The sequence below is a fragment of the Archocentrus centrarchus genome, chromosome 22 (genome assembly GCF_007364275.1).
Source record: "Archocentrus centrarchus isolate MPI-CPG fArcCen1 chromosome 22, fArcCen1, whole genome shotgun sequence".
Taxonomy (NCBI): Eukaryota; Metazoa; Chordata; class Actinopteri; order Cichliformes; family Cichlidae; genus Archocentrus; species Archocentrus centrarchus.
Window position 1 is genome coordinate 5,770,050 of NC_044367.1, and position 26,465 is coordinate 5,796,514.

The 26,465-nt window shown below is 40.7% G+C and overlaps 1 protein-coding gene across 1 annotated transcript in view; it reads left to right on the top strand.

Moving 5' to 3' along the window:
• npas3 (neuronal PAS domain protein 3) overlaps nt 1-26,465 on the top strand; it is a 372,546-nt gene that overhangs the window by 324,167 nt on the left and 21,914 nt on the right. The window contains exons 7-9 of the mRNA XM_030718927.1: nt 15,519-15,637; nt 18,165-18,358; nt 22,808-22,914. Coding sequence (XP_030574787.1) covers nt 15,519-15,637; nt 18,165-18,358; nt 22,808-22,914 — 420 coding nt within the window. The remainder of the gene's footprint in view (nt 1-15,518; nt 15,638-18,164; nt 18,359-22,807; nt 22,915-26,465) is intronic.

The following is a 26,465-nucleotide window of genomic DNA, read 5'->3' on the forward strand; positions in this document are numbered from 1 at the left end:
ATGATAGGATGCCCAGAAAGGAATTGTGTTACTGCATGGGGAAGTCAAGGGTGGCAGAGAAGGATGTGAGGGTGACGTATGTGGCAGGATATGTATGAGGACAGCAACGTGGGGGTGAGATTACATCAGGGATATCTCTGAGCCCCTTCTTGTTTGCAGTAGTGATGAGCCATACCAGGTTTACAGATGAGGTCAGGCAGGAGTTTCCATGGACTATGATGTTTGCAGATGACATTGTGATCTGTATTGAGAGTAGGGAGCAGGTGGAAGAGAGCCTGCAGAGGTGGAGGTATACAGTGGAGAGAAGAGGAAGTCAGTTGAAGCAAGACAGAATACATTTGTGTGAATGAGAGGGAGACAGGTAAAGCAGTGAAGCTGCAAGGAGCAGAAGTAGTGAAGGTGGACAGGTTGCTTGGGATCGCTTGATTACTTGGGGTTTAAGCCTTCAAAACAACGGACAGTGTATGAGAAAAGGAGGGTTCAGACAGGGTGAAGTGGGTGGAAACAAGTGCCAGGACTGACTTGTGACATAAGAGCAGCAGCGAGAGTGAAAGGGAAGGTTTATAAGATGGTTGTGAGACTTGCTATGATGTATGGTTTGGAGATGGTAGCACTAACAAAAAGACAGGGGGCAGAGCTGGAGGTGGAAGAGCTGAAGATGCTAAGATTTTCTTTGGGAGTGACCAGAATGGACAAGATTAGAAAAAAGTGTATCGGTGGGGCATATGAACAAAAGATGCTTCGTTCATATGGGGGTATTTCTCCAAGTCAAAATTTAAGAAGTTCAGAATTGAGATTCCAGTGCTACCACTTTCTAAAGTTAGATTGCTTACAGACAGTTCAACTTTGATTTTGGCCTTTCTAAGACAGAAAAAACTAACAGACTGTCCCTGACGTTGGGCCTCTCATGTGTCTAAAAATCACCTCACAGTCACAAGGTTCAAGCTTTTTCCTCCTCAGGTCTTGCTATTGCTGTCAAAAACAAGATATTAGAAAGCAAGAGACCCAACACCCTGCTAAGTTTGGGTAAAAAAACAATGCAGAGCAGGAGTCTTATAAGGTCTGGACTGAGTATTTGTCCTGTGACTGTGGTATTGTCAGTGTAAATGCCAGAGGAGGAGCCCTTTGGGAAATCTCATATTTGTTGTGTTTGTTTGTATTTGTTTTTGGTTTGGTTTGTTTTTCCTTTAGCATGATGGGGCCCAAAAACTATGGATTTATCTGCTTCACATCTGCATGCAAATAATTTTCACATGTATTGTGTATCACACAAAAACCTGTGTGAAATTCCATCTCTGGACTGCCCAGTGTTTATTGTGTTATACTGGGGTCAAAATGACCCTGATTGGTTTCATCATATAAATAGGTTGATAATAGTTCATGGCTCAGACTTCACAGGTTTAAGACGTGGGAAGATCTCACTATAATTACAGTTCCTTTTTCCATAACAAGAATATAATTTTTTTTTGGGCTGTACAATTAACCAAATTTTCATCTCAGTCACGATCAAAAGTGACTGAGCGATATTAAAAATGCAGGCTCCACAAACACAATGCAAAGTGAAAGCTAATTGAGGGCTCTCTAAATCAGTTCCTGACCACATGCCTGCATTTGCTAATCTTCCCTGCACCATGCAGCTTGAGGTTTCCTGGACTAGTCTGGATGAGTAACACCACATTAAAAGACAGATGTATATAACAAAAATCAAATATTTGGTGCAGCAGAAGGTGAAGAGCTCATCCCTTAAAGTGGGTCACAAGCCATTGTTTGGAAATACTTTGGATTTACTTCAAGTGATGTTAACCAAGAAGAAATAGTATGCAAAGAGCAGTGCAGAGTTGTATAATGCACTGCAAAGCAATACAGCTAACTTATTCAACTGCCTGAAAACACACCACAAACTTTAAATACATGAAGGCTAAGAAAAACAATGCAGTGGTTGCTAATGTGAATTGTCCAACATCAGCTCAGATGTCCATAAAAGTGAGCTCGTACAGCACATCTGTGTATCCTTCCAGCTCACAAAGACACACTGAAATTACTAATATAGTCCTATACCATTTGGCCAACGATAAGCATCCAATAAATACAGATAGTAACGAAGGCTTCAGGAAGAAAAGATACGTGATCCCATCACGTAGGTATTTTTCCTACGTGATGGGACATTTTTCATGCAGCACTTTTCCAAAGTGCTGCATGAAAAATGTCGCACGGGAATTTTTAGAAGGCTACGCAGCTGTCAAGTGCTATGAGTTTGATTCACATCCATCATTACAATGAATGGAATGAACTTAGGGTAACCTGAAGAAACACTTTGTCTGCAAGAATGTTTTAATTAACAGGAATGCAGGGTAATATAAAGGTGTAAGCATTTCTCTGTTGATTTAATTAATCTGACAGCAAGTAAACAACAAATAAAAGATCAGAATTCAAACTGGTAATTAGGTTTACATGTAAATATATGTATATACACAACACAAGCCTTTGGGAAGGCCATTCCAGAAGCTTAATGTTAGTCTGCTTCATCCATCCTCAAACCAGTTTTGATGTGTCTTTAGGTTATGGTCATCTTGGAACACCCAATTCTGTCCAAGTTTCAACCATCTAGCTGCTGACTTGAGGTGAATTTGAAGAATTTGGATGTAGACCTCCTCCTTCATTATTCCATCCACTTTGTACAATGTACAAGTACCACCGGCAGCAAACAGCCCCAGAGCATGATGCTACCAACACCATGCTTGGCAGTTGTTACAGTGCTCTTAGGTTTGAAAGACTCACCTTTACTCTGCCAAACTTACAACTTGTCACTGTGGCCAAATAGCTCAATCTTTGTCTTGTTTGACCATCAAACTTTTCTCCACAAGACATTTGCAGCTCATCCATGCGGGCAACAAGAGTTCATTCGAGCCTGAAGCTGTCAATTTTGTCAACTGATGAGCTTCGAATCTGCAGTTTTTTTTAGATGTGGTTCCAGGAGACCTTTAGATCTTCACTGAGTTCACTGGACTTTCACATTGTTGTGAGTAATGGTCCAATGAGTGCTGTCAAACAAATCCTTTTCATGCTGGCAACGAGAATCTGCCAGTTGTAGTCAATCATCATCATAAACAAGAAGTTAATAAGCCTTAGGTTGTCAAGACTATATAGAACCTTCAGCACTGCTTAGTGAGTATATACTATAATGCACAAAGGAGCAGACACCGGTCCTGTTTGGTTAAGAACCTTCTACAGCTCTGTCCAGCTCTACTAGACTAACTGCCTGTCTCCTGGAATCTCCTCCATGCTGCAGAGACTGTGCTGCACAGCAAACCTTCTGGCAATGGCACATATTAATGTGCTATCCTGGAGGAGTTGGACTTCCTGTGCAACCTCTGTAAGGTTCAGTTTTCACCTCCTGCTACCAGTAGTGACACTGACCCTAGTCAAATACAAAACTTGTGAAAAAAACAGAACAGATGAGGAGGGAAAAAAATCAGTGGCCTTCACCTGTAAACCTTTCCTGTTTTGGGGGTCGTCTCATTGGTGCCATGATATTCATGCCCATGATGAGTGTATGTAAACTCCTGACCACAACTAACAATTAATTATAGTGATATATTAGGGGCCATAGAACAATGGACTTTAAATAGTCTCTAAATCTATAGACCCTCTCACCTGTGCACAGAGACCTTCTGAGGATGCTGATGCTGTTTTAGAAGCGGACTGATTGGTCAGTAGGCAGTTTTTCTTTTTGTATGGGTGTTGATCCCTTAGTATGCAGTATGAATTACTGTGCCAATATAACCAGTAAAAAGTGAACCCCTTTTGAAAACCTAGGGTTAAACCTGGAGTTATCTAAATCATGGAGTTATCCAAAGCCCCAAATCCTGCTTCATAGTACCAGGCTCAGGACCAGCACAAGAACTAAACTGTTACTCTCTTTCTCTCTGCAGTCTCCTGACTTTGCCTTGTTTTGCCCTTGTTTTCATTCTTTCTCGTCCCTTTTGGGCTTTCCAGCAGGCGTCACGTCTCCCTCAGTCTCTGAAAGTAATTATGCAGGTTGCAGATACAGACAATTGCCTATTATCTCTGCACTGTGTATGCGTGTGTCATTGTGACCTCCGACCTCAGTCAGAACAAAGACGAGCTGTCAGTCTCGTCTTCCGTATCAGGAAAAACAAATTGTCTTTTCATTTACCCTCCACCTTCCTCCCTTTCCTCACCCCATTGTTGCTGTACTTGATGGACAATAGTATCTGGACAATTGAATATGTCATTATGTAAAACATGAGACACAGATACCATGATCATTAATGTGCTGCTCGCTCCAGCAGCCTAACGTGAGAGTTTCACTGGAAGCAAACTAAAATACACATAAGTGTTCAAAAGCTTTTGACCATTTTTGATCTACTATAATTGCTCGTCTTCTTTTCTTTCTTTGTTTCACCTCCCATTCTCTCTTCCTTTTTCCTCTTTTCATAGATAGATCAGCTCCCAATAGAGGAAGTGGAAAAGCTAAATACAGCTTAGAAAAGCCTTAGAGTCCTATCACAGGGAGATCACCGAGAAAGAAGAGGAGGGAGGAGGAGTGAGGAAGATGAAACGAGGGGTTGAGAGGTATCTCAGAGGAGGAAATATAGGGAGTAAAAGTAGACAAGGAAAGACAAAGCTGGGACTGAGGTGTCTCCGGGCTATTAGAACACTGTTTGATTTGAGCTCATTGTCCTGATAAGACTGTCAAAATAAAAGTCTTTTTTTCATCACTGCAGTAAAAAAGTGAAGGAAGACGGGAGCAGAGGGAGAAAATGTGGGGAGGATGCATTGGGGAGAAAAGGAAGGGAAGTGAGGTGAGGAAGAGGAGGAATGGAGGGGTGATACAGGATTTTTTTTGGGGGGGGGTGTAACATTGGTTTCCCAGACTTTAGCATTGTGGGAAAAGGCTCTGAGAAAATCTGTTGTGACACACAAACACACACACACACACACACACACACACACACACACAAACTTCATACTTTTAAAGCTTTGTGTGTTTGTACAGGAACCTGGATAAATCTGAGCTCTTATTTTCTAAACTTGAACCGGATTTGGTTTGTACCTCCTGCAAAGATGACACTCCTTCTATTCTTCCCTTTACATCTAATAATCAAATTTTCTCTTTTTGGGGAGTTTTCCATTTTAATCCTGGAATTCTTTCTATTGTTTTTGTTCCTCCTGCCCCTCTTCTTACATTTTGTCTTGTTTTCACTCGTCTATGTTACTTTCAGTCCTCCTCCTTTAAGTCATCTTTCCATCATTTAGCTTCTACCTTCAGTAAACATTCACATTTCATTCCCCTTCCTTAATTTCTTCATTTTTTTCTCCCCTTCCTTCCCTCCTTTGTCCTTTTCATCATTTTCCTCCTCATCTTCCAACCTCTCTCATTTTCCTTCTCCTCCTTCTCTTTCTTCCTCGTTCTTTTTCTTCTTTTCTTATTTGTCCTCTCCCTTTACCTCCTCTACCACCTGTTTTCTGTACTTGCTTCTTTATCTCTTCCTCTTCTTTCACACCTCTCCTCTCTGCTTTCCTTAGCCCGCTTTTCTTTCTTCTTCATCCAACCAGTATCTCCACTCTCCTCTTCCTCCTTATTTTTTCATTTAATTTCCTCTTTCTCCTCCTGCTTCCTTCCTTCCTTCCTCATCCCTCTTCCTCGCCCTTTCACTGCCTCCTCTTTCTTCCCCTGTAGCACCTCCTCCACTTTCATATACCAAACTGTTATCACTTGGACTTTTCTCCCTGACACAATTTGTCAACTCCTGCCTGATAGAAAACACATTCTATTCATAAGGCAAGTCTCGCCTCCTGCCTTTCCCTCCTCCTCCTCCTCCTCCTCTCCTCTCCCTCCTGACACTAGCAATTCAATTACGGTCATGGAGGCGATAGTGAGCCGGAGAGGCAGGAATATGACAGGACAGTTACAGAGTGTTTACACAATTAAACTTTTCTTTGACAATAGTCTCTCTCTGTGATGAATACCTACTTTGTGTGTGTTTGTGTGTGTGTGTGTGGGGGGGGGGGGGTATGTCTAGGTGTGTGTGCATATGTGACTACATATTTAGACTATTCCTGCTCTTATATATGTGTTTGTAAGTGAGTGAGCTAGGGCACATCGGCCATGATTGCCTGCCTGATCTCCCATGGCTCTGCTGTGCATTGTGATACAGTGTTTCCCGAAGAATTAGATTGCATTTATGGCTGCAGTGTGGGCAGGTGGCATGGAAACACACCCACAATATCTTAGATAAGTAAATAATAGGTGATTTATGACAGTGATTGAGCATTCGCCGTCTTCTTTCGGCTGCTCCCTTTAGGGGTCGCCACAGGGAATCATCTGCCTCTGTCTCATCCTATCGCTACCATCCTACTCTGCCACACCAACCCTCTGCATATCACCACATCCATGAATCTTCTCTGTGATCTTCCTCTTTTCTTCCTGCCTGGTAGCTCCAAATTCAGCATCCTTTTCCCAATGTATCTGCTATTTCTTCTCTGCGCATGTCCAAACCATCTCAACCTTGCCTCTCTAACTTTGTCTCCAAAGCACTCGACCTGAGTAGTACTTCTGATATACTCATTTCTGATCCTGTCCATGCTGGTCAATCTCAGCTGGAGACTCCAGTCTGATCTCACCTGTCAACCTGTCGATCACCTCTGCAAACAAGAAGGGACTCAGAGTCGAGCTCTGATGTAATCCCACCCACACCTTGAACCCATCTACAGTATCATTCCTGTGATGGTGCAATAAGCAGCTGCATTTTCAGTCAGTTCCTCCTCATGCGAATGAGCTCCAATTTCACCAGTTTCAATTGGAAGTAGTCTTTGTTCTGCCCTGCAGCCTCAAAGATCTCAGCATACAGCACATGAACCAGGTTCTAGAGTAGCCTGAAAGCAGAGCAGAGCAGGGGCTACCATTTCCAGTGCCATATAAAATAGTGGAGATGGAATACATCTAATCCCAGAATGAGAGTCCATCTGGGGAAACACTGCAGATGTAACCCAGCTATCAAACTTACAGTAGGGAAACAGGAAGCAGGAGGCAGGAAGCTCACACATCTGTAACTCTGAAACATCTGAGAGTATTATTAAGTTAATGCTTCTGTTGGGCATTTTCACACATTTATTAACCATAAAACGACACATAACTGAAGGATTTCAATACTTCTACTACATGACTCTTGTGCAGTGCCACTTTCCATGTTGTGCCACTTGTATTGCTGCTCAGGGCCCTAAATGTCATGTCCAGTGGTTTCTAGGATAACTTTCAGTGCTGTATGTATATATTTCTCCCTATAACACTTTCTTAAACAACATGGGATCACCTCTGGCCTGATCCACATGAAACACTGGAAATTTCAGAGCATTCGAGATGTGTTTTAAGGACAACTCTGTTTCCCTGTCAGTCTGATTAATTTGTTGCGAGCTTCTCTTTTCAGCCACTTAAAGTTGCTAAATGACTCATTAATGTGCTACATGTGTCTGCCTTATCTGCTGTATTACATGCCTCTTGTTAAATTAGTGTTTTCCTCACTCTTCGTTTAGTTTGTCGTAGTGACGCTCTGCTGTGGTTGCAGCGGCAGCTGGTGGAGGTTGCAGTGACCTTGCTGTAGCTTGCTTTGTCTCGCCCCACGCTCCTCCGTCACGTTAGCTAGTTATCAGTCGGACACAACGGGCTCCCTGAACCAGGCAGCGTTATTAGAGTGTCTGACAATGATACCCTGTCCCACTGAGACTTCCCAGCAATCACACATACACACACACACACACACACACTGGTGGAAAGAAACCCTCGGCACTCTGGGTATTGTCCACAGATCACAGGCGTAGGTGAGTTGTTCTTTTTAATTAATCATTTGTCCTTCAAACGGGGGAAAGTTTCAGTGCCGTAGATAATTAGGTCCCAGAGTCGGGCGGCGGCAGAGCCAGTAGCCACCTGCTGCCTTTGTAGCGCTAATCTTTGTCTTGTAGGAGCGTCGTCCCCGAAGACGCCACGGCTACGCACGCCGAATGAGCAGAATGAGAAAACACCTCTGAATCCCCACACGATCCTGCTCCTCCTCCTCTTCTTTCTTCTTTTCATTCTGTTTGTCTTCTTTTTCCTCTCTACATTCTCTCAGACTCCCTCTGCTCTTCCTCCTCCTCTTCTTCCTGTAATCTTTTACTTGTTCTTATTCCCTCTACTCCTCCTCATCCTTTCACTTCATTTGCTGCAGAACTTGCCCCCTCCTCCTCCTGATCATCTCTTCTTCTTTTCATCCTTTTATTCTTTGCTCCCAGTTCTCTGCTCTTACAGCTACTCTTCCTCCTCTTCCTTCTCTTCCACCTCTAATTCTGCTGTTGCTTCCTCCACTGCCCATCCTCCTTTCTCTTCATTTGCTCTACAACTTGTCTCCTTTCCTTTTTTGTGTCCTCTCTTTCTTCCTCTTTCTCATCCTCTCATTTCATATTTCTATGTCTGCTTTTACACCATTTTTCCTTCATCCAGCTTCTCCTCCTCCTCTTATTCTGCTGCTCCCTCTGCTCTTCCTCCATTTCCTTTTCATCTGCTCATCTTTTCTTGCTCTCGCGTCCTCTACGTTTCACCACATTTTATGTCTAAACTTGTGCTTCTTCTCTTTTTCCCATTCATCCACACTTTCTTTTTAATGCTATTTCTCATCTTTCCCTTCGTTTCTCCTGTGATTCTTCTTAAATGCAACCTGTTGTCCTCATCTCAGTTCTTCCCCTTGGGCCCATTTCTAATGCTTTTCTGTCTCCTCCTCTTTTTGTTCTAATTTCTCTATTTTACTCTTCAACTTTTCTTCTCTTTTCCCTTTTTGTAACTTTTGTTGCTTCTGCTCTCACTCCCTTTGTTCCCTCTTTTGATCGATCTCTACTATTCCCCTTCTCTTTCAGTCATTTTTTTTTCACTTGCACCCACTCCTCCTTCCATCTTCTTGCTCTTTTTGTCTTTTTCTTTCTACTCCAGTCGTCTTCCTGTTCTTCTTCATGTGAACCCCTTTTTTCTTCTCCTCGCTTGCCTTCACTCTCTTCCTATGTCAGTTCTTCCTTCACTTCATTCATGCAGAAATTGTTTAATTGCAAACAAGCCTACAATCTGTGTGTGTGTGTGTGTGTGTGTGTGTGTGTGTGTGTGTGTGTGTGTGTGTGTGTGTGTGTGTGTGTGTGTGTGTGTGTGTGTGTGTGTGTGTGTGTGTGTTTGTGTGTGCGTGCCAAAATGAACGGAGGTGTGTATGACAGTGAATGTGATATCTCAAGTGAGTGAGTGTGTGTATGCATGCAGAAACTAATCCCATTAATTCAAAGAGAATAACAAAGACAGAAAGAGAGAGAGAAGGGTGGGGGTCCAGGTCCCCTATCATTTGTCTGTCCTCCCTCTCTTGCATTCCCTCTCTCCCTCCATCATCATTATTCTCCGTCAGATCGGCTGCTGTTTTCCTCGAGGAGCGACTGGTGGTGGGATGGAGGAAAGAAGAGGGAGGGGGCGGAGATGAAGATTTGTAGCTCCTCCTGGGAAGGTTCATGTCGTTTCCTTTCTCTCCTTCTTATTTTTCTTTTCCTCCTTCCCCTTTTGTTTCCTCTCTTTCCTCAGATCTCTCTGTCACCCTTTTTACTTCTTTTTCCATTCCTGTGACATTTCACTTCCTTCTTTCTCCCACTTGTTTTTTATACCTCCTTTACTTTTTGTCTTTACCTTTTCTCATGTCTCATCTCCTTCATTTCTTTTTTTTTCTCTGCCTCTTTTCTCTCTCTTCTCTGTCCTTTTCCTGGTATTTTTTTCCTTCCCTCCTCTCTTCCATCTCTTAATCTCCCCACTTCTTTTACTTTTCTCTGTTGTTTCTTCGCTTGCTCGATCTCATTTGTTTTTCATGTTCATCTATATTTTTACTTCCTCTTCTTGTTTTTCATCACTCTGTTCTTTTTCTTACTTCTCTCTTCCCTTTTCTCCTTCTTTTCTCTTTTTTATATCTCTCCCATCTTCTTCTTTTCCCTTCTATCATTTAATTAACTTTCATATTTCTCCAGTTATTTTGATGTATTTTTCTCCTTTCCTTTCCCTCCACCTCTTCCTTATTTTGTCTTCCTTATTTCCTTTTTCTCTTCCTCCTTCAGGCTTTAATTTTTTTCTTTCCTTTAGTGATTCCTCTACTTGAATGTTTTTCTGCTGTCTCTTTTCATTTTCATTTGTTTTCTGGTTAGACTTCAGTTTTCTTTCTCCATTTTTACTCCATGCTTTGCCTTTTTCTCCATCTGTTTTTCCCCGCTCCGCTTGCCGGTGTGTTCTTTCATTTTTCTGTTAGTATTTTTCTTAAATGTCTTCTTTTCTCTCTTTTTTTTGTCTTTTTCTTTATCACATTTAAATTTGTGTTTCTCTCATTTTTCCCTTCCTCCCTCCTTCATTTCCTCCTCTTTTTCACCCCACTCTTTTCCTCTCCTCCTATTTTCCCTCAACCCTTTCTTCCCTCAATCACCCCCTTCCACCCTCCTGTCTTCCTCTCTTCAAGGACGTTTATATTATAAAGGATGAATTTGCATATTAATTCATTTCTTTCAATTTTTTCATATTAGACGTTGTCAACACGTATCAGTGCTGATCAAACCACCATGTCCACCAGAGACCTGACTATGTGCATGCATGAGTGTGTGTGTGTGTGTGTGTGTGTGTGTGTGTGTGTGTGTGTGTGTGTGTGTGTGTGTGTGTTAGGGGAGTTGCCCGCTGAAACAAAGAGAGAAAGAGCTGGAGCAGAGGGGAAGCAACCAGTCTCTTAGTGTTCACAAACCTTAACAATTGATTTACATGTTGGAGGAAAATGTAACGGTTTTGTGTCGTACTGAAGTTGCAGGAAGCAGTCTTGATGGATGTAACCGCAAAGCTGCAGGTTAATATCTTCAGTGTCGTTTGTGGTTAAATTGTTCTTTCGGGTAAACTTGATTTTTTTGACATTTTTATCAAGCTAGACCGCCATGTCAGCTTAAATGTCCACAAACAAATGGGAAACAAACCATGCTGCGTCTTTACAAGGTTACAGTATGTTTGGAATTACAGATATGTGTGTGTGAGCATTTTTGGACTCTATAAAGGCTGTAGTAAATTAGTCTATATGCATAATTCTAAAAGATGGGTGCAGTGGTTCCTGCTGTATTTTAAATCACCCCTTTGCTTGCACTTCAGTTAGTTTTACTTCTGGCCTCTGTTTAGTTTCCCTCCATTTATTGCACCACCTGTCCACAGTCAGTTGATTATAAAATTGAATTGTTTACTTTCTCTGACTGAGCACTAATGTTTGCCCGTTACCTGGAATCAAATTTTGACTTTCTGATTTTAGCCTGCCTTCACAGTCCTGCATTTGAGTCCTCTCTTCCACGTGAACTATCACAGTGTAATTGTGATGATTAATCCTCTCCTGTTCTCTTCAAGAATTTAAGGTGGAGGATGGGGCAATAATGCATGTGACTTTCCTACTTTTCTTTTTTTATCCTTGATTTAAACTATAACCATGTTTAGGTGTAACATAATCCCTGACTGGGTTGAATTGAGATGCACTATGTTTTGTTTTTTAGTGAATAAAGTGCTGCATTCACAAACTGTGTAAGAGTCAGCAGGAGGTGGTTGGGTCATATGGAAATTCTACACAGCAAAAACACGTGGTTTTGATTGAACTTAAATGACCACAACCTTCCTGTAGCCTTAACCAACTTTAACTCTTGAAAATCTGAACACGCTCTTGCAGATTCCCTCACAGATTCACAAGTACAGCACTCCAGACACATCTGGGAATAATACTCCTACAATAATCCAACCATATTACAATGGGAAGGTTATAAAAATACTTCATTTCAAACGGGTTCTGACAAGTACAGTTAAGCGACCTGGATGGTGGTCCCACTGAACACTGCTGGTCATCATGTGTCAGTGTAAGGGAACATTTCCTGGCTGTCTCTCCTCCCATCACTTCCTCTGATAGATGGAGAAGTTATGAGTATGCAGCTGATTTCTGACAGCAGCCGACAAATGGAGCGCCTCACCTTCAGTAAACACTGCTGACTCGCTGGTTGAACTTTGAAGGGCATTGAAAAACATAGTTCAGGCTGTCACAGCTGTTAACCCAGCAGTTAATAGTTAGAAGTCATCTGACAAATTGTGTTTCATCCTGATTTTGTTACTGTGCTAAAGGAAGCATCAGCTTTCAGCTGTTCATCAAATGCACCACTTTTAACAGTCGTAACATCAGAAGATTGCCGTTTTCAAGCTGTTAACCTTAACCCTTTATTTTGCATCTAATCACTGTTCCTCCTCTGATGTGTTTTGACATTTCCCTGTTTGACTGTCATGAGCTGCTTTGAGATGATCGACAGGTTGACAGCAGCTGTGATTGGCTGACTGGTTGAGCTGATAGTATGAATGTATTTATTTGTTTTACACCCATTAAAATTGCTCCTCTTGTGTTTGAGCCCATCATGGTTTCCTGCTCTGGACTCTCTCAGTGAAATGTCATACAGGAATCTAATCTTTTCTCATTAATGCAGATATGTAATGTTTCCAGTTTCATTCCACCTGAAATTTCTACTATTTAGTGTACATGCATGCATTAATTTTTCTATATTGAGATTTCTAGCCACACACAGTTAAATTAATTTCTTAGCGTTTGGGCTGCAACAGTATACATCCCGCAGCACATCCAAGTATATCCACAAATATGCCATCTGCCATGACCAGCAACAGCATGTAGACATGCAGACACTCTCTGCACTCTGATTTGTTGTAGTTAGAAGAGAACAGATATATTAGAAATGTGGTGTGTGTGTGCATAATATATGTGAGAATATGTTCTGGTTGTGTGTTTGTTTGTTTGTTTGTTTGTTTGTTTTTATGTGTTACAGTAATAGGAACAGTAACAACCATGATTAAAGTTGGTACTGAATTTAGACCTTTTCCCAGGGTCTAAATTAATGAAGATCAAATTCTTTGACCTGAGGAACTTTTTAACACCCACAACATTTGTTGTGTTAAATACATGTGAAGTGTGTTTAACAAATATCAGTGAAACTAAGACAAGGGTTTGCAGAACATGGAAACGGTCATCCCATGACATGTAGTGACGGACTCTGTAGTTTTCTCTGGTCCCCTCCCCAGTTAGACCAGGAGTGACATGTTTAGCCGCGTGTTCTCCTTAAATTGCTGGCTGTCTGAGTGGTGTCCAAAAGACAATGTGAGCTTTAAAAATAATTGGGAAACTTTCCGGGGAAACCTGATAGGAGAGACAGCATCCATCCCACATTAGATGGAGCAGCTCTCATTTCTGTGAATCTGGTTAAATACCTTCTACTACCACAGTAGTCTGTTATCTCATAGTGTTCTCACTGCGTACTGTCCTCACTGGGTACGACTCTTCATACTGTGGCTCCTCTGAAAAAGAAAGCCTCAAATCAGAAGTGCTTGACTCCCTGGTACAACTCACAACTGCATGCCTTATATAACCCTTGAGCTGGAGAGGAAGTGGCATCTCACTAATTTAGAAGATCTTCATTTAGCCTAGAAAAAGAGTTTGTTGCTTGATTTAGCCCTCTGTAAAGCTAGGACATCTTACTATTCATCACTGAAAATAAGAACAACCCCAGGTTTCTTTTTAGCACTGTAGCCAGGCTGACAAACTGTCAGAGCTCAGTTGAGCCGAGTATTCCTTTGACCTTAACTAGTCATGATTTCATGAATTTCTTCACATACAAAATTTTACTATTAGAGAAAAAATATTCATAACACACACAGTCACAGACGTAGCATTACGTACAGCTACTTTCAGTACTACTGACATTTATTTACTCTCTGATTGATTTTTCTGTGGTAAATTCAATAGTTACTTCCTCCGAGCCATCAGCACGCCTGTTAGACCCCGTTCCTACTAGACTCCTCAAAGAAGTCCTACCATTAATTAATGTTTTAATCTCAAATATGAAAAGTCTATCTCTATTAATGGGCTATGTACCACATGCCATCAAGGTGGCAGTAATTCAATATTACTTAAAAAGCCATCACTTGACCCAGCTATCTTAGCTAATTATAGGCCAATCTTTTCTCTTAAAAATTCTTGAAACAGTAGTGAAGGTTACAAATGATCTTCTTACAGCCTCTGACAGTGGACTCATCACTGTGCTTGACCTCAGTGCAGCTTTTGGTACTGTTGACCATAGCATTTTATTACAGAGATTAGAGCACAGGTATTAAAGGTACTGCACTGCAGTGGTTTGAATCATATTTATCTAATATATTCCAGTTTCTTCATGTAAATGGGGAGTCTTCTTAACACACTAAGGTTAATTATGGAGTTCCACAGGGTTCTGTGCTAGGACCAGTTCTATTTACATTATACATCCTTCCCTTATTTTCATTGCTATGCAGATGATACCCAGCTTTATCTATCCATGAAGCCAGATGACACACGAATTAGTTAAACTGCAGGAATGTCTTAAAGACATAAAGACCTGGATTACCTCTTATTTCCTGCTTCTAAATTCAGATAAAACTGAGGTGTTTGTACTCAGCCCTAAAAATCTTAGAAACACGGTGTCTAACTCTGGATGGCATTACCTTTGCCTCCAGTAACACTGTGAGTTATTTTTGACCAGGATATGTCCTTCAACAGTGGCTGGGTTTTCAAAAACTTCAGGTTTGATTCTTGGAAATTCTCATGGCTAATCAGTAACATGCAGTCTGTTGACCTCACGTTATCGCCTTGACTCAGCTTGCTTGGAACCCCAGCAAAGTAGGTACTAAATAAGTTACTGGTACCAGGTAGTACCACCTAATGGAAAACTCTAAAAATTGAGCAGAGTTGAGTCGAGTTGAGCTGAGCTGAGCTGAGTAGCTAGTAGTGGAAAAGAGGCAATAGTACCATACAGTATCACCCCAATAGAGCACTTCACTCTCAGACTGTAGGCTTACTTGGGGTTCCTAAAGTATTTAAGAGTAGAATGGGAGGCAGAGCCTTCAGCTTTCAGACCCCTCTTCTGTGGAACCAGTTCCTGGTCTGGATTTGGGAGACAGACACCCTCTCTATTTTTAAGACTAGGCTTAAAACTTTCCTTTTTGATAAAGCTTATACTGTAAATGCAAGTACACTGCATAATATTATGCTGCACTTAAGAAGACTTAAAACTGCTATTGGAATGGGAAGAGTTTTTTTTTTTCAATTTATAAATCAAATGAGAAGGAGGGTCATCTTCCCATATCCTTGGAGTCTGGCTTTTTACAACCAAACTCACTTTGTTATGAAGGAGCTTCTTTACGGCAATTTTGACTTACCTGTTGTATTTTAATTGCTCTGTTTAACATTTAAAATCTCGAACTACATTAGTTTTAGAGAATTGTGCTTCTTTTTTTTTCATTTAGTACATTTTGCTTAATAAAAACCCTTTTATGAAAACACAACAGACCCACCCACAGCGACCCTCAGAAACAAACATTTATCAGGCTCAGCTTTTGTATTTTCTGTTTTGTTTCACAGTGGAGTCCAGCAGTCCCAGTCTTCTGGCTCCTGATAACTCTCTGGAACGTTCCTTCTTCATCCGGATGAAATCGACACTCACAAAGAGAGGCGTGCACATCAAGTCCTCAGGATATAAGGTCAGAATAATGTATTACAAAAAGAGTCCCACTGTTACCACTTTTTTCTTACAATTTGAGACATAATTAAAACTAAATTAAAATAAATTTTCTTGAGCAAGTTGCACAAAAGTCACTACAAAGCTTTTGTACAAAACCTTTGAGTTGAAGCTGAAAGTATGTCCGTCGATCATGTATTGATTATTTAATTTAAACTGTGATGGTGTACAGAGGCAAAATTACAGAAACTGTGTCTTTGTCCAAGAAATTATGGACCTACACTTGTGATTAGAAATTTACATACACTCATCATGGGCATGAATGTCATGGTTATTTTGGGCTTTTAATGGTTTCTTTGAACTGTTCTTTTTCCTGGGTGGAATTATTGTACAGCATACCTCTTTACTGACTTTAAAAAACAAAATTAATTCACATTCACATTTAGGATTTTCTCTAATCCAACAGAAAAACTGTAAAACTAAGCTTGGTCTGTTCAATTCAGTTTTATTTATATAGCGCCAAATCACAACAAACAATCACCTCAAGGCGCTTTCATCGCAGAAAAATCTGCGCATTTTAGCTGAAGATGCAGGATACACATTATTACAGATAAATAGGTTATCCGATAACTATACAATTAAATATAAAAGATATAGAAATGTAAGTTGCAAAACAAAACACTAAAAATGAAAGTACGCACTTTACAGTCTTTACTGAATGTAACAATCAGAGTTTAATTACCCACTGTAGGGAAGGAAAATCAGGAAAAATCCTCCATTTGAACATTTCAGTCATTCCACAGTACTGGATCTCCATGTAAAAATGGTCTGCTGCCTACAGGCTGTTTGTTGATATTTGGTGTACTTAGGTCACCTGCATTCTGTGACCTGAATGCTTGTAGAGGAATCTAGGGACACAGGTTTTGCCAGGTAGGGAGGTACTAGTCCATGAAGAATTTTCTAGTGTAGATAATAAGGATCTGCCTGTAGTCTGATCTAAATGAAATGGAGTCCGAGCAGAACAGGGCTTTCTGTTCAAATTTATGGGGGGAAAAAAAAGTGATGCACAAACACTGTACAGAAGCTAATTTCTAAAAAAAAAAATGCTCGAAAGTGACACCAGGAGTTTGGCTCTCTATTACAAAGAAGGATTTGTCTGTTTTCCTTCCACTTTTACATCTACAATAACCTTGGTTTGATCTTGTTCCCATGCTTAGGTGTGCCTTTTTTCTGCATAAGGGAAATGTGTGTGTATAGGTGTAACGTCAGGATTCTAAGCTCTGTGACCGTCTCACTACTCACAGATCGAGAGGCCGGATTAAAGGGGATTCTGAGGGCTGTCTTGTTTGTGCGTGAGTGTGTGTGTATGTGGGGTCACTCATGGTTTATCCTAGACTAATACACCCAATTCTCCTCAGGAATGATGGCAGACAGCAGTGGAAAGACTTCAAGCTGTCAAAGACAAAACAAAATCACGAAAAAGAACTTATAGATTTCATTAATACTTTGTCTAAAACATGAATGGAATAGATAATCGCTTCTAACCATATCAGTGATTCCAGAAATACAGCACAGGAATTTCTTTTATTTTGCCTTTTCAGCTTATGTTCGAAACCATAACCATAACTAGTCTTTATGAGGACCAATTTATGAGGATATTTTTTGTGGTCCTTACTTTGGACATACATACATCCTAATGGTTCTTTGACAGCTCAGACTTGCTTTGAGAATTCAGCCTAAAGATTTCATTTGGGTTTTTGCATTTGGGCATTTATTTATGATGGTTAAAATAAGGAAGAGGTGCCAGTGTCCTCACAAAGATAGAAGTACAGTTTTACAGTTTAGTAGCATAACACTTTTCTTCTCTATTTAAGCACTCAAAGCACTTTTTTGCTAACATTTTAACCTCATTCTAACCCAATGGATGGATTGGGGGCAACTCAGTATCTTGCTAAATACTTCAGCATGCAGACTACAAGGAGCAGGGGATTGGTCCACCAGCCTTCCAATTAGCAGAGGACCCTCTGCTGGTTGAAGAATGGGATGCCATCCCACAGCAGTGTGTGACCAAGCTGGTGCCCAGCATTAGGAGGAGGTGCCAGGCTGTTGTGGATGTGTATGGTTCTTCCACATGCTACTGAGGCCCGTTTGTTAAATTAATAAGTTGCCAATATGTCTTCTTGCTTCCGACATCATCCAATCCAACAAACGGCACCAAACAAGAGTCAACAGCAAAACAAACTGTTTGGCATTGGCATGTGGCGCCATTTAAGAGGAAATAATCAGACTTTCCAACGATCCAAGAAGTACAATGAAATAATCAACCAATGTCCTTATTTTTTTGTGCCGTTTATATTGCATATTGGATATACAAATTTGTGGTGATCAGCACTAGTTATTAGCTCTTTACAGTCAAATATAAAAAGTCTCATAGATGTGTGTAGCTGGTGCCTTACTTTATCTTCTTCTAGGCCAGAAGGTGCATTATCATTCAATCTGATCCTAATTTAGGCTCTCTGACCTCCCTTTACTTGGTTTTTCCCCTTCAGGTGATCCACGTCACAGGGCGTCTGCGGATCAGGATGGCTCTGACGCACAGCCGCTCGGTGCCCAATCAGATCATGGGGATGGTGGCGGTGGCTCACGCTCTCCCACCACCAACAATCAATGAGGTTCGCATCGACTGCCAAATGTTCGTCACCCGAGTCAACATGGACCTCAAGATTGTCTACTGTGAGAACAGGTAGAGCAGAAAAACTGAGCTTTTTGTGTTGTTTTTGTCACGTATGGAAGACAAAAGATTACACAATAGTTGCTACAAAAAATGAGTCTTTAGCTATAATTTTTATGAGGATATTTAAATTGTTTGTGACATGATTTCACCACATTTAGGACCATTCCAAAACATTTTTGTTCTTTTCTTTATAATTGGCATAACATTTATTGATTACACAAATAAATCCATTTCTTTTCACTGATCACATGTTCTTTGAACTTACTTTTCAAAAATCCATAAAAAAGAAATTATTAGTAAGAATATCACACACACACACACACACACACAGTGCACAAATGCAGTTTGATGATAAGTTGCTATGAGGTGATGTTATCCAAATGTTTGTTTTTTTTAATTAATGAATTTTAAAAATCAAATATATAAAAAAACATTTGTTTACAATAAGCATTTTATTCCTCTGTCCTCTCTGGTCTTCTGTGGAATGCCAGATAACTACAGACATGGTAAATGGAAAGTACACCTTCTTTCAGTTTTTACATGTCAGGACATATAAATGTTATCTAGTTCTTACCTGAGATGAACAACAACACGTGACATATTACACTCTTTATTTATTTAACAAATGCTAAAAGAAAATGCAGAAGCAGTGTTTGAAAAACTATGTACACCCCATGAATCACCCCATGAATCTGTATAAAACAGTCTCATACAGTTATGGAGGAATTTAGGCGAGCTCTTCTTTTGTGCTTCAGTTCATTGAGGTTTGCAGACATTTGTTTATGCTCAGTTACATTCCAACAGCTTTCCTGACTTACACAAATTTATTAACTTTAAGTTACCTGGTGATTAGACTTCGATGGCCCATCAATTCTATTCAGTTAATTCATTTTTAATTATATAGCTCCGAATCACAACAGTCGCCTAAAGGGGCATCACAGCAGAACAGAATCCCAGCGGTGATAGGCTTGACCTTGAAGGAGAGGTCAGAGGTCAAATGTGACCTTTAAATCTTTATACAGTACCTTCTAGGTTAACCATTCAGATGTGCAAGAATCATAGTTTCTAAGTGATAAGACTTTGTCAATTTTCAACCAATAAATCATGAAGTTACTTTGAAGACCGTGATCGATGGAAGCCAAATTTTAATGGATTGTTAACATGACTCCTCTCCACCCCTACAAAGTTTTATCAAAATTCATTCCAAACTTTTCAAGCTATTGTTGTCACGGCTGGGTGCTGCAGGGCAGAGAGGACTTCAAAGCAGGATGAGGCGAGCGCTGATCTTGACTTAACTTTTATTGAAAAAGCAAACACGAAAGGTACGAGGCTGGACAGGGCCAGCTACACAAAAACTAAGTACTTGAAAACTCAAAACTCACAGCACGGACGTTAACCTAAACATACAAAGACTTAGGACCCGACAAAGGACAAAGACAAGAGCAGACAATAAATATACAATAAATATACAAGGATTAATGAGGGGAGTGACAACAGGTGGAAAACAGCTGACCATAATTACGCAGACGAGACGGGGGGAAGCAAAACTGAATACAACACACAAGGAACACGACACTATCAGAATAAAACAGGAAGTGTAACAAAATACAAAACACCCAAACCTAACACAAGAAACCCTGAATAACATTCAACTAACTAACAGAAAACCTAACCATAATAAACTTAGGATCTAAATAATAACACCCACCAGCAAAAAATACAACAAAATGGAACTACACAAAAAAGATTGTCACCGACCCACAACCATGACAACTGTATTTACAGACAGAATGACACATGTGCACGCAAACGCTACAAGAAACATAACCTGTTTGGTTCACCAGAAGGAAGAAGCAATGCACTACCTGTGCCGAATCTGTAGTGATGGGCAGATGAAGCCTCATGAAATAATAATAGTTCAGCTATTTGTGATGACCTCTTGGCTGTTTTGCAACAGTGTCAGCATGGGAATAATCACTGCCAAGAATAGAAATAAAAATACCTTAACTTGATTTTGTGTGGTTCATTCATTCATCTGTTTTTGATGAATGTGTGGGTGATGGTAATAGAGATCTATCACTGTCAAAAATGTGTCAGTATGATTTCTGTGTTTGAATAAATCCAATAGAACACAAGATGTTTCTGTTAAAACTGTTGCAGTGTTTTCAGAAGATGGGATTGTGCTGCAAACACTTCACCTTGGAATGAAAAAAAACAAAGACTTGTGAATATTATAATAGTACTACATTTGATTATTTATAGGCATAATACATGTGATACCTTACTGGAGAGATCAGCTCAAAGTGTTGCCATACAGGGGAAGCAGCTCCATTGAAACAAGCTCATCTGCTCATCTATGTCACAGCAAACTGGTGAAACTCCAACTAATACATTTTGTGGGACTCTATTGCTTTATAATAAATCATACCAGGAACTGACTCACTATCTGAACCAGCGAGGCTTCAGACGTTGCCAGTGACATCACTCGCCCTTAATGAAGCAAGCCTCGACACACGCTTCATAAAAGTCTTCCTGGATTTCTCAACACACGCGCCGAAGCCTCATCACAGCAGTCCCATCATTACCAAAAAGAAGAAGAAGACCAGCAGCTTGGGTGTGAACATGCCCATTTGCCCACTTTAAATCCAAACCAGTCAGCTAAATAAAATCATATGTTGCAGGAACTTTCACATTGGTTGTCTAAAATAGTAATTGTGAGTAATTCTGGTGCATGTTCAGGTGTAATTTTGCAGACCTGAGCTGTGCTGCTATGTTCTTTTTAGAGAGAAGAGGCTTTCACTTGCAGACCTTTGCAAACAAGCCGTACACGTTCAGTCTTTTTTTAATTGTACTCTCATGAACATTTAGCATGCTAACTGAGGCCTGCTGGGTCTGACATGTAGCTCTTGGGTATTTTGCAATTTCTCTGAGCATTGCATAGTCTGACCTTGGGGTGAATTTGCTGGGACATCCACTCCTGAGGAGACTGGCAACAGTCTTAAATGTTTTCCACTTGTGAAATATCTTTCCCACTACACGATGACGGACTTCAAATTGTTTGGAAATGGCCTTATAACCCTTTCCAGATTGATGGGCTGCAACAATTGCTTCTTTAAGATCATTGCTGATGTCTTTCGTCCTTGGCATTGTGTTAACACATATTTGAATGCTCCAGACCTGCGAACTACCCAAACCTCTGTTTTTGTAGAGGTGCTCATAGTGGCTGATGATCAGTTAATCGGTTAAGTCGTTTTTACAGACCAGATATGTAATGTAAGGTTTTATGTAAAACCTTAGAATTTAAAGAAGTTTTTTTAAACCCATACCTGTAAAGGTATTTCTAGTGAATGGTTGTATGGTTGTGTATGATGGGTTGGATGACTTTTTGGAGTGCTGCTCTGATTTTGTTATTAAATATCACAAAAAAGCATATTAAAAAAAAGTTTAACTGACTGCTTCTGCATTCATCTTTTACACCTGCTGTTCAAGGGGGAAAAAAATGTTGTCTCCCTTGTCAGAGCATCTTATTCATGAGAAATCTGACCCAATCCTCCCTGGTTTAACAGTGAAATATGTCTCTGATGGATCTATCTCCTTCTCTCTGTCCAGATAAAGCGGATAGCTATCAGGATCTCACACAGGAGTTAACCGGCCAACCAAGGAGATTCATATCAGGCGAAAAAAAAAAAAAAACCTTAATGTTTTATTATAGAAAGAGAGGAGGGGAAAATGATAGTAGGCAGATTGCTTTATTGGTGGGTGGAAAAAGGGATACAATGCGAGGCAGATGATGATATTCAGTGTGCAGCGACAGAAAGCATCTCTGTGGTGAACAGGCAAGTGTTGCTCCCATTACAGCCCCATTTTGAGGATGAGTTTCTAAGAGAATGAGAAAATGGGAGGATGATTTTTTATTTTTTTTTCTAAAGAACAGAGTGTGCCGTTATCTGCCTGCCAGACATTAGTCCTCCCACCACCCACTCCCTGTCACAATGAAACTGGGGAAATTGTTCTGTCTATCCTGTGGCAAATTTGTTCAAATTAAAGCTTTTTAAAGCTCATGTGTGTTACCTGTACAATAGACAGGCAGCTTCAGTCTCTGTTGTTGGGTTTATTAGCTTTTTTTCCCCCTTCCCTGAATCAGGCTTTGTAATCATCGAATACCAGAACTGCAGAGAGAAAATTGTCTCAGTGTGACAAGCTATGTATTTCAAAGTTTCACAACATTTCCCCTTCCATGCAGCTCACTGTGGTGCGATATGGATGCAAGATTATCATCCACAGCAAAGTAACAGAACATGACACGGAGAAGAGGATTTTCGGTCCAACTTTTTTTTTTTTTAATCCCGATTCCCCCACAGAAATATCTTGCACTTGTGATGGACCTGCAAAGCTTACTTTAGTTACTTAATGTTGACTTAGTCCATTTAGTGTTGGAACGTGTGCTCTTTGTTTCAGAATCAGTGACTACATGGACCTGACTCCAGTGGACATTGTGGGAAAGAGGTGCTACCAGTTCATTCATGCTGAAGACGTGGAGGGGATCAGACAGAGTCACCTTGACTGTGAGTACTGTAACCACCTGACTGAGTGCTGTTCTCTGATTGGTCAATAGAGTCACTGACAGTTCATTAATAACTTTGTAAACAGCAGTTTATCAATCTGTCACAGCACAGCTTTTCAGTCATTTTTGCCTACAGGTTAAACACCAGTTTATTTTCCTTCATCTTTTATCCCGTGCATCTGTATATGTTTCATAGCAGTCGTTGTCCTAGAGTTCCCTCTTGGAAGTTTAAGGCCACTTAGAGAATCCCTGCTATCCTGCATCTTTGAAAAGTTTTCTCACAGCAGCATCTCTACAATCTTATTACCCTTGTCAGGAGGCATAATGCACCCTCTGTGACACACACCCAGGCAGAGGCAGAGGTTATCCATGTTTAGTGGCTGTCTGGATGATTTGCGGCGCGCTGTTTGTTGCTGCAGTCACATCTTTACAGTGGCGGTAAAAACTGAGGAGACATTCAGAGCAGCACAGTGTTTCACGGTTTGTCTGAGGCAGTGAAGGCGTTTAGGCAGAACGCCAAATAATAACAAGCAGCACAGCAAGGACAGGCGGGCTGATGGGAGTCAAACACAGTCAAATTCTATCAAATACTGTCCACTGGGGCTGATTGCATTCAGACATAGTGAGCTTTGCTTTAAGTCTTCTTTCTTGCTTGAAGCTATCGCTCCTTCCCAAGTGATTTTTGCAGCTACAGCTGGTTTGAGGGCTTAAAGCAATAATTTACAAATGATATCAATGAAAGCTTAAAAGTGGCACTGAAAGAGCTCAAGCTAGTTCAAACTACTCACTGCAAGTTATAGAGCAAAGCATTTTCAGAGATCTGGCAGGTGAGTGAATGTGATTTAAAAACTGTCAGGTGAAGCTGGTAAGTTAACATTAATACTCTGAAAGTGCTACTTAGAAAAAACTTATCATTGTTATTATTTTACCTAATGTATCATAATGGGTGGGAATAATTGAAACTGCCATTTGTAGCTTATTAAGGATGGGACATAAAGTTGGTTGGGCCATTGGCCATTTTGTCCTCCTACTCAGTGATGTCCATTTCAGCTGGTTGGAGAAAAAACAGACCAATCAGAGGGTAGTTAGTGGATTTAAGAATGGGTCTCCCTTTTGCTGAACAGTGAAAAACAAACAAACACAAAAATGGCTGCTATTGCGTTTGAGATCAGTGTAGCTGGTTGCAAATCATTCTGGAGTCCTCAACATTTGGCAACTTTCACTGGAAGAGGGAGTTCTGAAATTACTCTACTGTACATATTAAACAGTTCAATATTTGCTGTCATTTCTCTGCAGAAAGAGGTTTTTTCCAGTCTCTTTAAGACTGACTGACAGCGCTGGCCCCTCACTGCTGTTGTAACACATGTGAAACTTGTCATGTACCTCATCAGAAAAAAAGACAAGAAGATATACGAAGCATGAAGCTCCCTCAAACTTTTTCAATTACCTTCTCCAAAAGTTCCTGAGCTCTGAACATCCAGAGTGGCAATCAGGAAGTGGCTCTATGGCGGCCTTGCAGGGTCAGGCAGAATAAGGGGATTGGGAGGTTAGGATGTGTAAAACAAAAAAAGGGAAGTATTGAGGGAGATTATTCCTTTCTGTCTGCAGTGAGGATGGGAGGTCAGGGAGGCGATCTGGCAGCCAGCGGTTTAAATGACTTGGTTTTAGTTGAGCGTAGTCTAATACAGCACCTTCAGTCACCTCTGCTGTTCATTTTATTCTTCCTCTTTCAAAATTAATTTCCTCTGTGAAAGGGGGGCTTTCAGAAATGGATGGCTACAGGGCACCGGAGGTGCTCCGTGCCTTTTCTCGTTTTTCCATCTTTTTTTTTTCCCGTGCTCGCCGTCAGATGGAGCGTGGTCAGATTGTTCTAAAATCAGCCTTTCTTTGGGGCAGTTTAATTCGGTGGCTTTATGAACTCGCTGCTGATTGTGTGGAAGCTGATTTCAGAGAGGCAGGCTAATGATTGCCAACTTTTTTGCAGATGCAGAGAAACTTTCCGCCTAATTGGATGGTGACAGATATAGTTTGTGTGGACTAATACATCCAGTTTTCTTTACTTTGGCTTGGTTTTTATCTTGATACCTTTTAATGTCAGATAATCATTTTATACAGTGGTTTCATAGTGGACTTCTGGGGGTCTTTTTTTATTTGGTTGGTTGGTTGGTTGGTTGGCTGGTTGGTTGGTTGGTTGGTTGGTTGGTTGACAAAATAAACATCATATTGTATTCAGTAAGAACTGAAGCCAGTGATTGAGGCCATAAACTGATCTGGAAACTGCTTACTGAGGTTACAGATCGAAGAAGCCAGTGGTTGTGTTTCACCATAGAGTCCAAAGGAACTGAAATTATTTTGTAATGAGAGGAGTCGCCCCTTGCTGGCCATTAGGAAGAATTCAGCTTTAGGTCTTAAATGCAAATCTGCATTGGCTTTGCATTTCAGACTTGGAAGCACCGTCCAGTGTTTTCATATCCAAATTCCCACCTTAGGAACAGAGTTTTTGAGAATTTAGCTTTTATAGATTTAGGAGGCAAAATTCAAAACCACTTTCTGTGGCTGAACTGCAGACAGAGGTTTCTGACAGTGATGGTTGCATGCATAAGTCAAGGCTTAAGATTGTAACAATCTCTTAATATTTTCATCATTATCAGCTGAGGGAAAGACTTTCTGCACTTTTCCTGTTTTTGTAGAACAGCAGCTTTTCACAGTCTCCAGTTTTTTTTTTGGTTTTTTTTGTGGGATTTCCACATCTTCTGCTGGTTACCCCTTTGCAGCATGAGTCTGATAGTTAGGGAATCGATCAAGGTATATTTTAGAGGGATAGCCTGCGCTCTCAACGGGGATCTAAATTTTAAAAGGCTTCTTTTTAAGTGGAGGACGAAGCGTGATCCCTCTCTGTGAAGAGGCGTCACTCTCTAAGTCTCTATCATTACCTGCTGACAGCTGGTCTAAGCTCAGGTCAGATCTCAAAGTCAATCTGTCCTCGTTTCCACTCAGAGAACAGAGAGAAAGAGAAAGAAGAGATAAAGGGTGAACTTGCCTTTTCACAAAGGGGGAGGGGGTGGGGGGGCGTGGAAAAGAGTGATTTGTCTGCAAGAAAAGGAGAGAAATACTCAGCACAAGGGCTGGGAGAGAAATTCGTCTTTTCTCAAAGAAAAGGATAGAGATGGGAACCAGTGATTTACAGACAGAGGGAAAAAAAGAGGAGAAAATGCTAATTTTCACACGGTGAGACAGGCAGACAAGCTGTTTCATGTCTTTTTTGAAAACGCGCAGGAAGAATGAGAGAAGAGGGAGGATGAAGATGGGATAATTCCCATGTTTTCACACAGTAAGAAGGATCAGAAAATGCATTATAAGTAGGAAAAGAGAATTAAGGAAATGGAAGAAAGGGAGATCTTTGCAAAGAAAGGAGAAATTTGAGGATAATGTTACAGTTTAACTGAGTGATGGAGGGAAAAAAGGTTCAGCTGGTTTTATAGAAGTAAAGCAGCTGCATTAAATGAAGGTGAAGATGCGTTGGAATCCATTCTGAGTCATGTTGTGCATTCA